This window comes from Colius striatus, chromosome 8 (assembly GCF_028858725.1).
Source record: "Colius striatus isolate bColStr4 chromosome 8, bColStr4.1.hap1, whole genome shotgun sequence".
In the NCBI taxonomy this organism is placed as follows: domain Eukaryota; kingdom Metazoa; phylum Chordata; class Aves; order Coliiformes; family Coliidae; genus Colius; species Colius striatus.
In genome coordinates, this window is record NC_084766.1 from 26,293,420 (window position 1) to 26,311,355 (window position 17,936).

The 17,936-nt window shown below is 44.0% G+C and overlaps 1 protein-coding gene across 4 annotated transcripts in view; it reads right to left on the minus strand.

Moving 5' to 3' along the window:
- SH3PXD2A (SH3 and PX domains 2A) overlaps positions 1-17,936 on the minus strand; it is a 264,938-nt gene that overhangs the window by 140,661 nt on the left and 106,341 nt on the right. For all 4 annotated transcript variants that reach the window (XM_062000848.1, XM_062000847.1, XM_062000855.1 and 1 more), the window contains exons 4-5: positions 15,317-15,393; positions 5,464-5,555 (exon numbers count right to left, since the gene is read on the minus strand). In XM_062000848.1, coding sequence (XP_061856832.1) covers positions 5,464-5,555; positions 15,317-15,393 — 169 coding nt within the window. The remainder of the gene's footprint in view (positions 1-5,463; positions 5,556-15,316; positions 15,394-17,936) is intronic.

Consider the following 17,936-nt stretch of genomic DNA (forward strand, 5'->3'; position numbering starts at 1 on the left):
AGAAGCCAAGAAGCCATTTTTATGACAAATCTATATGCTGAGGCCAAATATTGTGAGTAACTACAGCCCTAAATCAGGCACATTTGAAGAACTAAATACATGTGCTCTACTACACCCAGATGACCAAAGAGCTGTGGTATCTAATTCCAACTGAAATCAGTGAGAGAGCTAGATGACTAGTTAGGAGTAGTCAAGCAAGGCTCTTGACAAACTCAGTCCCAGTGGGTTACTGCATCCTCAGCTATCTAAATCTCAGTGAAGGTGATTAAGTGAAAATAGTACCTTTCTCTTCCCTTCAGAACAGTGGGACTTACAAGCCCTATCCTGCCACCACCTTTATTCAGAGCTTTTACTGCTCTGTTTTACCATTTACCTCTCAGCTGATAAGTGACATAAAAATAAAACTTGCATCTTTTTCTGATTTTGCATTTCTTAGGGAAATGAATTTCCATTCTGCATCCATCAGGTGGAATGAATTTCCCTAAAAAAAAAGCATGCACGCAGCAGTCACAATAGCACTGCCAAGCACAGACAGGAACGCCAGTTGTCATGAAATGGTGCTGACCACATTCCTAAACAATATGAAAGTTATCTGTACTGTATGTCCTGTAAGAAGAGCAACTACAAAAACAGAATGGCAGCTTTCCTCATAGCACATCTGCTCAGAGACACAGCTATCAAATATACTGGGAAAAACAGTTCTGAAGGGATGATATGTAAGAGAAATATAAGGGAAGAAATATAAAGGAGAAAGTATTTGCATAATATCAAACGAATCAGAATAAATATAGATATTTTACAGATTAAAAAGTGTCCTCCTCTACCAAAAGGTAACTGAATTGCTATTACAGGGCAGATCAGAGTATATTTGGGAAACAGAAACAGTCATATGTAAACACATTCATGCTTAGGGATAGCAAAAAACGTATTAGAGAATGGTGCTTTAGCACTGCTAGACTCATAAACTAAAGCATGCTTCCCTATCTCTGTCACTGCATCACCCTGGCAACTTCTTTCCTTTTTTCTTATCAAAAATTTGTAATACATGAAGAATAAAGGGAGAATGCAGCTTCCGTTTTATAGTGGCTGCCTGGCATTAGCATCACACCAGTGTTTATGTGATGGAGACACAAAGCAGTAAAGCTCACGGCTACAGGTCACAAGAAAGCACTTCTGTTCTTCTGCAAAGGCATGTCCAGCACGAAGTCCATTTTCAGCATCAGCCCTCAAAATATAATGCTGTACACCTAATGAGTTCCCTAGTTTTCCTGCATTCACATATCTTTTGAAAATCACCTACAGGAAAAATGTTCTCAGATACCAAACGCTGCTTTAAATTCAGTTGTTAATAACATTGGTGGTGGTTTAAACACAAATCTCATTTGAGCTTGCACACATTTCTGCAGCAGTACTGCAGAACTGAACCCTTGGCTCTTCATCTGCTTTTTAGACATGATTCAGACCCAGAAAGAAAAAGTGAGCTCTCACATGAGTGGTCTGGCTCAATCTAACTGCAAAAACCCCTCAAAAGCAGTGGACCGTGTGTAATGTCTAATTGACTAATCCTACTCTTTGGGCATTTCTGTTATTTCTAGTAAAAAAAGAATCAATAAAAAAAATGGTTTCTGAGATTTTGTTTGTTGACTGTGAGCTCTGGCCTGACCTCAGCCTTGAATTTAAATCCCCAATAGAAGTCTGAAATTAATCCACCTCTGGCGTAGTTGTCAGTAATTATAATTATTAACAGAAGTATCCAGTAAATGAATGGCTTTCAGTGATATGGTGTTTTAACTTAGAATAATGGATAAATAAAAAATACACTTCCTTGTTACCTTACAGTATCTTTTCCTATGGCAATGAAGGACCTGGTCCTTCCATGGGCATGGTAAATGACACAAGCCCAAACATTTGCCTATATACATATGAATTTGCTCAAATACTATAATTCTATATATTACAAACACAAGCAGCTGAAAACTTCTCTTTTACCAGAGATGATGGCTTGAAGCTTTCCATGGGAAAGGGTTTGTGAGATCTCCTAGACTATCCCACAGAGGAAATCAATGTCCTCCTGTGGTCTCTCCCATTCAGCAAGAAGGAAATCTGCTGTTGGGGGCTATCTGGCAGGGGCAGGCTCAGAGGAGACTGTCAGCTGGTTCAAACATTGTGATTTCTTGAGACATCTCCCCAGTTATCTGCCTGTAAGCTGCCGTATCTGGAAGAGGTTTAATAGGGCTGAAAGGATCAAGCTCTGCCTATTGTCACAGGACTCAAAAGTCTGGACCATCACCAAAAGAGGAAACAGAAAACCTAAGCTGCAAATCCAACTACCCAAATTAGCTGGATCCTAAGACTGTTGGGGAAGCCCAGCTTTGCTTATAGCTGGATCACATGTTGCTCAGTGTGGTGGGCAATCAGAGCATGTGAAAGGGAGCAGCCTGCACACTAACCACAGCATAACCCACACACAGAAGCAGGGAGCATGCAAGGGTAAGGCAGATGAAGAGTTACAAGGAAGAAGCCGGGAAAACATTTGTAAAATTGCCTAAGAGACTACAGGGAAATGTCGGTTTCTCTTAGGACAACAGGAACAGAAGTGAAGGGCACAGCTTCACAGCTGAGTTACTGTAGTAATACATAAATTACTGCACGTGCATCATGGTGAGTCATGGCTCAGCAACTAAGGGCACAGATACCTCTCTGCACATCCCAGCTGCACAGGAACCAAGACTTTTTTGTGCCTAGTCCCTTAAAGTTTAAGCTTGCATGTTTTTCTGTCTGGGAGCATGTGCTCAGTCACTGCTTTGCAGACGTGCAGTAACTCAATGGACTCCTTGGGCTCAACAACCCAAATGCCTGTGGGATTAAGGCTACACTCCTAAAAATTAGTTAAATAAACTCTTGGTCAGGCTTTGTCTTAAGAAGCTGAGCTGCTGCAGAAAAACAGAGTGGGTGACCATGAAACTAAAGACCATCTCATTGTGCACAGTGAGAAGACATGGAATTGGCACAAGCAACTTTGTTCTGTCATTCCTTGGTGGCTCAGTCCCTCACTTGGCAGTATTTGTTTTCCTTTAACCCAGTCTCTTGAATGCCACCTGTGTGCTGCCATATCAATATATGAACCACTTCTGCACTGAGAACTAAAAGAAGCTGACTAACCTGGGTAGTCTTGATGCTGTCCTCAGGCTACACCTCTGCAACCCGCAGAGAGATGAATGATGGACCATGAGGTCTGGGGAAGACTGAACGCATAGGACTTGGGCGCTAGTGGCTCACTGTTTCTGGAGGGGCTTGGCAGAGTAGCAAAATGTGAGAATAAATAAGGGATTTTTCTGGCTGATCGTGCTCCTTCCTGCAGTGACTGCCGAGGCTGAGAATTGCCCTGGAGGTGTCCTTCCCCTGGACCCTACACAGTGGCCCAGTGAGCCCCAGAGCTCTTCCCTCCCCCCTCAGTTCACAGAAGAAAAACACTAAGATGTTTCTGTTGGCTTTTACATCATCTTTTTGTAGAGACTAATCTTCAGTTTCAACAATACATCTTTTGTGAAGCACTCCCAGCAGAAACCTTAGACACCTTCCCTAAGATCTGTTTGCTTACAGAAGACGAGGTAGGATTTGTTTAAACCCAGCTAGATTAATGTCTTGCAGACATTAGTGAAGTGAGATTTAATCAGGTTATTGCTCTACATTTTCCAGGGAAATAAATCACACTTATTACTAGGTTGGAATAAGATGCAAGGCTTTGGCTGAGAACATTTAGTCATTTTTGTTTTTCTGGGAGAGAGTGAACAGATAACTTAAAACGTGCTGCAATGCTCTTGAACAGGCAGCTCGGCAAAAGGACCTCAACAACTTGTAGGAGGGAAGTGAGAAAGCAAACCATAATGGCTAGTGCCAGCCCAGGCATGGGGCTTGGTCTCTATCCCTGCCTTGCAGAGCTATAATCCTGAGTCTGTTTTACCCAGGCCTAATGCTATAGGGTCCATATCGGTATAGAAAGCAGAGAGGAGTGTTAATCAGCATTTAAAGCAGACTCTCAGGTCCGTTTGAGATCCTCCAAGTGAACTCTCCCATAACCCTGGGGATCTCACTCCTCTTCAGGGCATCTGTTTGTGCCTGGCATGTGGGGATGTCTCCTTGCATCAGAGGAGTGTGGTGGGACCAAGCAACCTTTGTGAACCTTCTTACAGACCCTAGATGGAAACTCTGATGGTTAGCAGGTCTCAGAGTGCAAGCCTATCCTGCTGCCGTGGTTTCTAAGTTTGTAATACGTGTTTAACAATGAAGCTGTAACTGTATTTATTCGCCCCAGACATTTTTCTAAAACAAAGCCAGCTAGCAAAAAAAACCCAGAAAGGAGCTCCTTTTCCAGACTTTTGATTTAAAACCTAGCATTTTTCTCATTCAAAACCCAAAAGAGACCCACTCTCAGCTATGCTAGCAGTGTTTTCTTAGTCTAAATGCTTATACATCCCTTGTACAAAACCACAGATATGCAAGAGACAAAGTTTGGGAAATCAAGCTGCAAAGGTCTTCTCTCCTACCAGCATGGGGACAGGTAGCTGAAGCCAGTACAAATCTCTCTGCTAACTACAGGTTTGCATGTGCTGAAGTGCCCCAAAATCAACAGCTTGATATCCATTTCCCCTTACCCAACTGGTTGTGCAAACATCAGAGAAGGCAAATTATGGTAACACAGCCTGCAATCAAGTTTCAAATTGTGCAACAAAGCAGCACAAAACACAATGGGATCAAGTCAAAATCTTATTGCAGAGAACAATAAAATATATCCTGTTGGGTATGGAGGAGAAAAGGAAATATGAGGTGAGGCAGAACAGTTGCCTGCAAATACCCTCCTGCCAATGCTTTCCCTGGATAAATTAGTCCTCTGAACTCTGACTGCAGCAGCATGAATCAGCCGGTCTGCCTCAAGGTAAAGGCTACGATTCTGTTTTGTGTTCAATGGGAACTCTTTTCCCAGCTTTTTCTTGGCTTCCTGCTTAGAAAGAATAGACTCTCCAGAGACAATTTTGGATCCGGACCACAATCTTACTCCCTTCAGATAACTAAGTATCTGTGGGCAGAAGTACATTTAAAGAAGCAGCTGGTAATTATGAGCCAAGTGCTTACTGGCAGGATTTCCCCCTGCTGCTGAGCCAATGCTTTTGGGACCTAAATTACTCTTTGGTGATAATTATCAGGTAAAACCCACAAGCCAGGGGAGGTTCCCTCATTAGAGCCACCAGCAAGAAACAATGCAAAGGTGGGCGGAGGATGGCTGAAAATTGTCTCTGAGGGTTGCTTGACTCCCCTGTCCTTCACACATCTGATTGCTGGGCAATTTTAGGTAGTGCTTGAAATCTGTTCCCACACCTACAGCAGTAATAAAACCAAATGACCTTCTCCTTCCAAGTAATCAAAATGAGCTGAGCAGCACTGGAAATGTATCACAGCACTTACTCTTTTGGAGGGTTAAGGTCTTCTGGGCGAGCCTCGAAGAACCTGAAGACTTCATCGCACTGTGAAATGTGAGGAGGAAGCCGAACCAGCGCCTGTAAAACAAGACAGGGGGGGAGAAGCACTTAGAAAAATCAAGTTTAAAACAAGGCCTCAAGCATCTAAACTACCAAGCAAAACAGTCCTGGCAGAGGGAAGGAAACGCGTAAGGAAAGCATCACATCTAGCTACTTACCTGATAAGAAAGTAAATAGCATGTCTTGACTGCAAATGCCAAGTGGGATGCCATGACCTGAGACAAGCACGGTTCTTACAGTCAGCCAATGTAGATTTTTTTTGCCATGTGTACAAGAGCAGAATTTGGTCCATGTGCAAAACCATGACACTGAGTAGATAAGTGCTCCGTGGCTGGGACAGTCTCTGTGGCACGCGTTTCCACAGCACCTCAAACAATGAGGTTAGGGCATACAGGCTTTTCGTCAATGCACACAAATTCAAGCAGTGAAAATCTATAGACTCAACACTCACTATTACAACAGATTAATGTGCTCCATAAAGCTTTCCATTAAGTACAGTCAACAGAAAAACCAGAGTTTGCTAAAGTAACCAATCCCAAGCCAAACAACAATTTGCTCCTCGATTAACAGGAAAGGAAGTTTGTCTGGAAAAAAACAAGGCAGGGAGGTTAGTTCTGCAAGAAGACTTTGCAGGACATCTTGGCTAACAATGCCCATGCCTTCTGCAAGGCTCAGGTAGGCAGTGCTTGTCACATTCAGCAGTAATTAAATACAATTTGGGAAGCAGACACATTATGTTGAGGTATACTGGAAAGACTTCAAACCAGTGAGATGAGCGTGTAGGGCAGAAATGTGCGATGAATTTGCTGTGCAGAACTCTAGAGCTTGATGGTTCCAAAAGAGGCCAAAGAGCTGTCGCCAGCTCACAGAGATGGGACAACAGCTGTAAGCGACATGACTCTCAGATTGCCTCCAGAAATGACCAGCAGGAAAGGAAAAGAGGCTGCAGTTTACCTCCTCCTGTGCTAAGTTATGCTGAAAACAGGCCACAGGTTAAATATAGACCAAGCTTCTTAGTGGTGCTGTAAACCTGTTTGACAAAATGAGATTGTCTGGCTCTTCTGCTAGTTGAAAGTAGGACAAACAATCTTGAAAGACAGATGAAAAACTGCATCAGAGCTAAATGAAGGTGCATTAGGGCAAACTGGTTATACTAACCCCTGAGACACCTGAGTGATCTTGGTCAGACACCCTGGAAGGCCCAGCCAAAGCATGAAGGCAGGACAAGGTGGTTGGTTACCCTCATGGCTGTTTTTAAAAGGGCTTCAGAAGTGGACAAATTTGTTTCTAAGAGCACTCCTGCTTGGGGATGTGAAGGAAAATAGATGAAAAATGAAAAAATCCTGCTCCAAAACTGCAAGTCTTCAGTATTAGATGATGTGGTGTTGTTTTGAGGTGGCCTGAAATTCAAAGCCAATACTTCCATACCTTCATCTCTCCTTTCCCCAGTGAAGGAAGGTTCTAAAAACACAAGGAAAATCCATTTGATATAAGCAGGTTTGTGAAGAATGAAGCTTTAGCCTCTGGTCATGTGCAACTGCACCATAGGGCAGAAACAGATATACCACAATACGGAAGCAGTATCAGAAGCAAAAGATGGGCAACCGCCCGGCAGGTCCAAGGGCTGGGGCATATGTACAGAGCACTATTGGTTGCTGCACTAACATGGGCTGAAACATGACAGGTGGAAAACTCAAGTACTTTAATCTAGAATCATATAAATCACAGAATCATTAAGGTTGGAAAAGACCTTTAAGATCATCAAGTTGAACTGTTAACCCAGCACTGCCACGGCCACCACTAAACCATGTCCCTCAGTGCCACAGCTCCACAGCTTTGAAGGAAGGATGCTCTGGTCCCCACTGCCATCCATTCAATCTTGTCTAAAAGCATAATAAAGGTGTGAACTCTCTACCCTTATTCCTAGCATGCACACACATACATCCAGCTGGCAAATCAGGACTAACACTGGGAAGTCAGGAACTGCCTGGGAATAGGGACAATCACAGCATGCTGAAAAAGAAATGCCTTGCTAGCACAGGAGAACAAGGACATAACACTAAAGCATGTTTTATTCATCTGCATCTCAAGCAGGAGATAGACCTATACAGAGAAGCAATGCTGTCTAAGCAACAGTGGATGGGGCTGAGATTTAGTGATGGGTCTATTGCTAACACCCTCCTCAGTTTGGGCAGGTTACTTAACCTTATTCGATTAAATTCAGCAGGGATATATCTTCAGCTACCCATTTACAATGCTGAGCAATAATGCTTCCCTAATCCACAGGAAGGTTATGAGGCACAGATATTTCATATCTACAGTGTGGTTTGAAATCTCAAAAGGGCTTGATCTTGTGCAGTCAATGGGGCAAGAGCAAGCATTGCAAATCATATGTATAATTACTAGAAAAACAAAAATAAGCAAGTTATTTGTGTTGTGAAGCAGGTATTGAAGCACAAATACCTGTTGCAGGGGGTCCTGGACATCATCCTTCTCAAAGAGTCAAAACTTCCCTACAATTCACAAGTGTTCATCCTTCCCAAAAAACAGGCTATAGGTGTCAATACTGAGCTGGAGCAGGGTGAGTTTTCAGTGACAGAGAAGCACAAATCCTACCAAGATGCCATGGAGATTTATGTTTCTAAATCTTTAGAAGTTTTAGGAAACCTAACTCCTCTGAATCAGTGGTTCCCTGACTGGAAATCTCCAGGAGCACTGTGGTCCTGCCAGCCAGAAGCTGAGGAACTGAAAAGCAGCTACATGACTCAAGACTTTTGCAGGCAGTGGATAAAAATCAGCCAAAGTCATTTCCATGCCCAACCATCTACCTTCCCACCCTACAGACACGGCAGCCCTGGGGAAGGGCAGGCTCTTCTGCTTCTGAATCACCTCCCAGAGTGCTGCAATTTTCAGTCCAGCAAAATGAAATCCACCCGGTAGTAACTTGCCATTGCATGTTTTTCAGGGAGCTCAGGTGTTAGCCTGCAGTCAGTCAACTTTAAGTTGTTTTTGCTAGGGAACAAAACATTAAGAAGAAGTAAGAAATGCTGAGAAAGCATTCTTAAGTGCAAACAAAGGTGTCAAATAAGGTAGAATTGGTCTATTGGTTTTGGACAGTGGCAGGGAGCAGCAATGCTTTTTTGAGAATCAAACATCTGTTCAGCAAACACCCAACATCCATCCAGGAGTAAGCCAAGTCCAACACTATTCCAGTGACCAAACAAAAAGTGCATTGAGGAGATGAGGGACAGTACTGTCACTCTGCAAGGGGAAAATGCAAGTTTCTGGCATTCCCAGCAAGATGGTTCCAGGGCAGAACTGCAACAGCCTGAAGAAAAGATTGCAGGAAAGGTCAAGGAAAGAAGGGTAAAAAAAAAGAGGAAAACAGATGGTGAAAGGATGGGAAGGACAGGGAAGTGACATTCTTCCTGGGATGTGGAAACCAGAGGTGAATGCACACAGCTACAAACAGCAAGCATCCAGAAACAGCAAGGAATTTGCACAGGAAAGGTGTGAGATAAAAAGTGCCAGTGAGCAGAATTCAGCCTTGCACAAGCACTGAGTATTATCAGTAATAGCATGTTTCCTTGATGGGCACGCAAAGGCGGATGTGCACTGCTCAAATCTCACATGCTCCTTAGGAGATATGCTTTTATGTGTTATTTCAGCCTGTCTGTATCTCTGTATTACAGGTTTCAGACAGTCTTGCAGAGCGGAGCATTTGAAAGGCTGTTAAAAAAGATGTAACATCAAGGCAGTGCGTGAGCAAACAGCCCTCGACACTGAGGATGGCCTGGTATTCACACAGCAACAGCTGATCTGCAGGCAGACTGCTGCACTCATGCCCAGCACCCCAGTGGCAGCAAACCCCACACCAGGCACAGGCAGGCTGTCATGGTTGCAGCCCAGCTGGCAGCAGAGCCTCACACAGCCACTCACTCACTGTCCTTCCCCGCAACTGCTGTAGGATGGGGAGGGGAATCCGAAAACCAAAACACATGGGTTGAGATAAGAACAAGTGTGTTAACTAAACTAAACCAAAATATAATAACAGTAAGAAGAAATAAAGTATAATAACAGTAATTAAGAGGATCAAAACCCAAGAAAAAGACAAGTGATGCACAATGCAGTTGCTCACTGGCCACTGAGCGATGCCTGAGCAGTGATCTGCTTCTCCCTGCCACCTCCATAGTTTATACACTGGTAAGGATGTCCTATGGTATAGAACAGCCTTTTGGCTAGTTCAAGTCAGCTGTCCTAGTCATGCTCCCTCCCAGCTTTTTGCACACACACCAGTCTCCCCCCACCCAAATCCCAGTCCACTCACTGGCAGGGCAGGGTGAGAAGCAGAAATGGCCTTGATGCTGTGCAAACACTCCTCAGCAAGACCCAAAACATCCCTGTGTTATCTATATTTTCTTCAGAAACCCCAAATATAGCCCTGTAGCAGCTACTAGGAGGAAAACTAGCTCTATCCCAGCCGAAACCAGGACACAGGGGTTCATTGCTTAAGGTTACGTCAACTGCAGACAGCTCCATGGGACTACTTTACAGCTCAAAGTCTTCTCAAAATACAGGCACATAGGTAGAAAACCATGCAGGTAGTTGTTAGGATGCACTGAGTGCTGTGTGTTGCATTTATGCAGACATATTTATAAAACTCAGATGTATAGACATGTCAGTGTAGCAGAGCTACACAGTGGTGTGTAGGCGTGTGTGTACATAGGCACAGAATGCTAATTCACCCCACTGAACTTTATATGTCTAAAATGGGAGACCAGTCACACTTGTCTATCAACTTGTATCATTGCTAGCAGAAGAGCTTCAGGGAGTTCAGATACATCACTCTTGGATCTCTAATGTTCAGTGGAGTTAATCCCAGCTCTGCACACAAACACACAGAGACAGCTGACTATCACATGGTTATGACTCCCTGACTTTTAATATTAAATATCCAGTTCTCAAATAATTTAACGTTTTGATTAACTTTAGTTATCAGCAACAGACATTTGGGTATGGCAAAGAGTCCAGCAAAGCAGAAGGGGCAATTCAAACAGTTCATTTCTCATAATAGAGAAATAATTTTTTTCACCTACATGAAAACACTCCATTTCTGTTTTGTTGAGAGGCTGAAGTAACTCCAAGCTTGAACTCAGAGCATTGAAGTGTGGAGGCTGGATGGCAAGCACTGACAGTCAGAGAGGTGGATGAAGAGTGCATGGTGGAGACTCAGACTGGAGAAGAAGTGGGGAGATGTAGGAACCAAGAACTGAGGGGAAAAGGAAAGAGGATGCAGAGTTTTGGAAGTAACTGGGACATGGAAAGCCTCTGGCATGGAAGGATCACAAGGCAATGGAAAGCAAGGCTCTATTCCAAGTGCATTGCAAATAATTAACCCTCATTACTGCAGCAGGACTAAATGCATGAGGATTCTGAGATCTAGATTAAAAATTACAAAAAAGTTTGAAGGTTTTTGTTTAAACTCTTTCATTCTTAACCAGGACTATTACTCCATCTTCAATCAACACTAGCTCAGCTGTAAAATGGATAGAGAAAACATCTGTGTTTCTGTCTTGACAGGTTCAAGGATTAAACCTTGAAGGAAAGGCAAGCCTTGAGAGACCAAAAGGGAAGTAATTATGTTTTTCAAGTATGGTCTCTCAAATTGTGAACATAAATAAAAGAATGATGGGACTGCCAATTACGTGACTTGCTCGTTTAGTTTTTCTTTAGGTGCCGTGTATTTGGGTACTCAAGCCTCACAACAGAAAAGCCCATAAGCTTCTACTTAAAGCCACCTCCAGTCAGGACAGCATGAAGGCATGTGACAAATCCAGGTAAGTGTTTATGACAATGGGACTTCACATCTTCAGAGTTTCCCTGCACAAAGATGCTTCCCTCAATTAGGATCAACGCACACAAAGATGCAAGTCTGCAAATGCTGGCCCGAGTCTTCCCAGAGGGCTGTGGAAGGAGAGAGTGGCGGTATTGTGAACTGCCGACCTGAGAGGTCTTTCTTAAACACTGGATGGTACATGCTGGACAAGCACACACCAGAGGTGTGTTTGGGAGATCAAAAGCTTAATAAATAAAATGCTCCTGGCCAGGGAAGGCTATGAAGTTGCTCTTTCTTTTGCATTGGCAAAAACTCCTAAACAAATTAAGAAAGTAGGGCCCAATGAGCCCAGAAAACCCTAAATCACACTAAACTAATTCCAAGCCTACAGTTAAGAGGGAAATCATCCAGAGATACCAATTCCAGTGGGCAGCATACATTTACTGGCGAACCACAGTTTGTTTGGTAACTCACTCAGGTTACCAGCAAGGACATCTAGACTCTGCACTTTCATGTTTACAGATGAGAAAATTCCTGGAAATCTTCCCCTGTGTGTCCCAACCCTCTGTTTTTCATTGCAACTTCAAAGTTTCTTGCAGCCTTAGCAAAAACACTGGCCCAATCACCTCCATGATGGCATTTCTCTAAGCTGGTACAATACAATGAAGAATCATCCAGGTGTGAGGGGTTGGGAGACCCATGCTGTAGGGTTCAGAGGGCTCATGCCCCTGATACAGAACATTCTGCAGAGCAGCTTTTACTGACAACTACCCCCACAAATTCTCAGACAGCCTCTGCCTGTCACTGCTCCTGTGCTTGGAGCAGGAACCACAACACATTCAAACAGCAGAAGTTAGACCTGCTTCTCAGCCATGCAAATGGCCATGCTCTGTCAAAAGACACTCTGCAAAAACAAAACAACAAATGGTTGAACATTTGCAGCACTCATTTGCCGGGGCCCATTTGTGCTTTATCTTTCCAGGGCATGTTAAATGGATGGAGAACCCTCATCTGGCAAAAAATTACCACAATCTTTGCATCTGAGCCTGCCTCCCTCCTCTGTTTCCTCACAGATTCCAGTGGACAAAGGTCCATTGTCTCCTTTATTCATTTTATTAGCCCATGTCAGATTTTCTCCATCAACTTCACCCACATCATTCCAGCATCATTCTCTACATTCTTCAAAATTAAGCATCTTGTCTGCCTGCCCATTTTAGGAGCAGCGTGAGACATAAGCTTTGCTCTCTTTTATAGAAGCAAGACTGAACTTGTCAAAATCACACTCCTGCTCTACAGCTGTGTACATTTCTCTTTAGAGTCAGAACATCCAATGGACAGTGAAAGAAATGCAGAAAACAGCTAACACTTCCAAAGAAGTCGGCATCATCCCACTCTCAGGTGACACACTTGCACCAGTAGAAACAGAAGTGAGTAATGTTATTTTATTAGGGGAAAAAAAAGCCCCTTCTTACACCAGGAGAGGATCCATTGCATTAACTTCAGCTTTCTGGAAGTCGGCATTGGAGCTAAGCGAGTCGCTCGGGTTTACTGTGTAAACAGTAAACAGCTGAATGAAGAGACACTCATTATCTGGTTTAGGCTGGTGAAGTGAGGCCACTCTGGTTTACTCAACACCTTACTTTCTGTTGCCAGGTCACAGCTTTCTGTCATACCTGGTTAACTCCACATGGAGATGGAAAGATTACAGTAAGGTTGCAGAGGTCATGTTCCTAGTAACTTTGTAAATGGTGACTTTCAGTGAAGGCATAAGAAAGCATTTCTGAACTTGAAGCTTCTGCTAAGTGCCAGAGATGAAATCCTATCTGCTGAAGGTGAGTGACAGAGCTACCACTGACTTCACTACTAGAAGGAGAACCTCTCCTTATACAAGCTGATTCCCTAAATTCTTAGTACCTTTGAAGTTCAGTACCTGATTTTCATCACTACTTTCAATCTCGTGGACTTCCATATCCCGGGCTAGGTTTGGAACAGCAATAACATAGGACAATCAGTCTTTGAATAAATGCAATTACTTCCCAGCACTGGCTGAAGCACTCACTTATCTGCAGCCCAGAGTGTTCAGGCACAATCGTGGTCCATACCTGCTCCAAATACATCCCAGGGGGATGGATGAGATAGCCAGGGCCTTCTTTCTGTAAAGATCTGTTATCTCATACACTGTGAAGGATGTAGCCCTCTTGAAACACTCACACAGACATGAGATGGAACATTTGCTCAAGCTTTTCAGTGACTATGAGCCTCGTTCTCCAATGTCATTCAGATTTACACATTTTCTACTGTGAAGCACAGAGGCAAATTAGTACAAATTACAGTAAAGTGCAAATGAAATAAACAGACGGTACATCAGGCACAAGGGACTTAAGAGCCAGAGATCAGTGGAAACTGGGATAATATTCTGGAGAAGTCACTGTGTTTGTGATACTCATTGCTGGGTATCACTTTGGCTGCTGCTGGAGACAGGAAACACAGGGCTGAGGGAAACTAGGGTAACCCAACACAGCTGGGTCTGTGCTCATAAAAGCAGTGCCTATTAATAAATAGGTTAAGTAAACAGCTTGGCTTTGGGGAAGCATCTAGCCATGTCTCCGAGTTAGTCAGAAGCAACAGATCTGCCCAGTGTCATCCGAACCGGAGTGAATTGAGCCAGACTTCTCCAGGAAACAAAAAAGGAAGCGAGCAAGAGGGTGGCAGTCACAGAGCTGTCAGTGAAGGTGCCAGTGGCTGAGGCCACAACACATCTCTCGGCCGTGCCCGGTGGGGCGCCAGCAGGCCCAGCCGGGTCAGGTCGGGTCTGTCTGGGGCGCAGACAATGGAGTCCCAGAGAAGCAGCTGCCCCCTCAGCATAAGTCACTGCCTTCTCCACTGTGCATCTGCTGAGTGAACCCTGACATCAGCCTCACGGCTCGCGTCACAGGCAGTTCCTGTCTGAAGGAGGGTGTCTGGGGACGCAGTGAGACCCTACACATTTAAAAAGAACCGTTGGGCCTCCAGCAGGAAGACAGTATGTTAATTGTCAGACAAGAAAGACTGATCTCATGAGATAAGACTTTAATCAGCTTCCTTGCCGGGAGGGTGCAGATGGCATGGGTTTCACACAGCCCCACCATCCCCTCAGCACGCCTCAGGCACTTGGGCGATCTGCTCCCAATTTTGGATGAGCAAATGTCTGACTAGAGAAGTTCTTGGGAATGTATTTTTTCCTCTCCACCTGCTTCTCTGGCTTTCTAAAAATGGAAAAAAAGCCCCATGGGAAATAAGAGAGGAAGTCTGGGGTTTAAATTACACACTGACTGACGTGCTTGATACCTCTACAAAAACTGGGTATCCATGTTGCTTAAAAATTACTTTTAATCTACTGTCAGAGGATTAGTTACCATCAAATCATAAACTCTAACCTAGAAGAGAAAGATTAAGTGACTTAAACTTCTTCCCAACGCTGCTCCTTTTCTGCCATGCCATAAATTTCCAGGCTTTCACTCATCAGGAGAAGCAGTTCTAGAAGTCATCAGTTCCCCTCAAGAGCAGCACCAGCCAGCACTGTCCTGAGTGCAGCACTGGGGGACAGAAGGGCAGAGAACAAAATAAAATGCCATCTTAGTTTTGCCTCTCTGCCTGCTCAGCTCCTGCATTCATTAAGGCTGAAGTAGAAATGAATTTCACCTTTTGGGCAGAGTAAAATGAGGTACCAATCCAGTGCATAAAGCTTGCAGGGAAAAATGCTGCAAGGACCCTGGAAGCAAACAGTAGCCTTTTTCCACCTGTCCTGTTAGTCCTAGTGGTGTTTGGGAAGAAGCAGCCTTCCTTTTGATGGACTCAACACAAATGAAGCTTTTAGTAGTATTCACCTCAGAAAGCCCAGCACTGGTGGCAGCTGTGAGACCCCACACAGCACGAGTGCCAGACCCTCCCCCAAAGCCCTTACCCTGCAGTACTCATCGATGGGCTTCAGCCTCTTCACAGCTACGTCTCGGACATGGCTCCTTCGGAACAGGATCTTGCCTGAGAAGGGAACAGATGAAAGGAGAGAGTTAGGGCATTGCCTGCCATGCAGGATAGAGCAATAGAACCAGGTGAAAAGGTCAGCAGACCAGGTTTCATCCCTGGCTCCAACCATGGCTGTCACCAGTGCTGGGGGCTGAGCTCTGCAACCCCGTTATGCCCCAATAGAGGAGACTCAGCACTGGAGAGGATCACACAGCAGCAACTTTGTGTCACTTCAGCCTCCCATCACTACAACACGGGCAGGATGGCACCATCTGAGGGGGTGTGAGCAGCAGATCTACTCCTGCCCTCAAACCAACCTGCACAGAATGAGGCTGCGAGGAGGCAGCAGAGAGACGCAGGGCAAGAGCTATGACAGGAGTGTGCACGGCACCTCCTGCAGCTGGATGGTGCTGGTCATAGGTTTGCACAGGAGATGCAGCACATGGCCAACAACTACCACAAGCACAGCACCTCTGTGAAACCTCAGTGACTGCCACCCTAGTCCTGCTTGTGTGAGCTGACAAAAGGGGAGCACAGCGACTCATGGGGCAGAGGGAGTTTTTCTGATTTCATCTTGTAGATAACCCAAAAAGGTTTTGGTTCCCTTTTAGCAATGGCCTTACCCAGGGATGGAACTACATGATGTTTTGACTTCCTTTTACTTTAGGGCTGCTGTCTGTGCTGGCAGTGCAGGGTGAATCACTGGGGTGGGAAGCGGGTTCCATCTATGTCCCATGCCAGCCCACTAAGATGCTCCTGCCGTTGCCGGCAGACAAACCACACAGCCAGCTCATAAGCAAATATAAGGCTGTTGGTGACAGAGCCCTTATAAATCTACAGAGGGAAACTAAATAATAGAAGAAAAATAAACAAACTCTCTTTTTTGAAAGTTAAAAAAAAATCATAACCCCAGTGTCCTTACTAGATGCCATTTCTGCAAGCAGTTAAGATTAAATAAACAGCTGCGTTTTGTGTGAAACTGATTGTAATGGAGTTTATCAAAATAATCTAGGAGCTGAGTTTCCCCACACACAAGGATGTCATAGAGTTGGTATTTTTTTGGCTAGAAGGGATTATGTCTTCATATCCTTTTTTGGTGGTTTTCTTCCCTTTTTTCTTTTGTTCTGTATTTCTTTTAATATAATGAGACAAGAATAAATTATATGTTCTCCTTGCGGTGGAAGAAAACAGTATCTGCCAACGTTATTTAGTCTATGAGACGTCTACATAAAAAACCACTGACATATATATATACCACCCCCTGCTCCAAACTTCCTTCTGCCAATAGGCAAATAGGATACTCATCCATAGATCATAAGATAAGAAAATGCACTAGGAAATGAAATCAGATCCTAAATCTGAATATGTGGCTTTGATTTGGTCATAATTGCACCAGCTGAGAGGTTAATGAAATGGCAGCCTTTAACAGTGCAGTAGCAGAGGCTCTAAACCCTCCCGGACTCTGTCCCTTTTGGCTGCCTTTTCCTCCAAGGCTGCTAATCTGGAAGGTGTTAAAGCTCTTTGTTTCAGACAGGAGAAAGTGGTTTATCTCCATCCCCAATTCTGGCAGCAAAAGAGTTTGTCCTGTGAAGTAAAGCCATTTCCTAGCGCCATAAATCTCTCTCTCTGGGCTCCCTGTGGTTATCTCATTACAAAGCTGATGCTGAGCCATTCCTGTAGGATGTGATGCCATGTGGTCACAAAGCACAGGGGAAATCTTCAATAGGTGTCTGAGATGTTTGTCTGAGCTTGAGTGATTTAGCCAAAGGCTGCTGGAGAAGAAAGGTGGCATTTCCATCTCCCTGCACCGACTGACTTTGGGCTCACCAAAATCTTACTGCTTTCCTTCAGTTCTCTCTGGCGAATGGAGAGAACTACTTGCATTTCCAAAACATTGCTTATTATTTCTGATAGTCTCCAGGCTCACAATACACTTGTACTGCATAACTGTAATAAGCCACTTTTTGGGAGGTAAAGGGTGTGGGGGTAGCTGTAGAGAAAAGAGTAGTTCCTTTCCCACTGCTCCAGAAATGCTGGTGTGGGAGATCTTGGTATTTCTTTGCAACTTTTATAAATATACTGCAAAGAGAAAACAAGATTTTGGACCCATTCTCACTTTCTGGCTTTCCTGTTTTCAGTTCAAGCCACAAGTTGAAAGTCGGGCTGGTGACCATATAAAAACATAAAGGAACCAAAGACTTAAACACATTAAAGACCTCCTGTAAATGCAATTCAGCTTTCCTAAAAAGACAGTTTACAGGGAGGCCCAGTCTTCAAAGTAACATAATAAATGAAAGACTCAAACATAAGAAACAAGATAAATATAATAAAGAACGTTATATTAAACACAGAGTACAAAAAAGACCCCAGGATATGATGAGTCTTAATTCAGTCCTTAAATGGAGATGGAAAATATCACGATGACTGTGGTGTTAGGATGAAGCAAAACCCAGAAGGTGCTTCCATTTTTATCCCTTCAGAAAAAGGAAGGTTTTCCTTCTGCTACTGCAAGCTGGAAAAGGCTCTACCTGGATTGTGGGGAAGATCTGTGGCTGCTC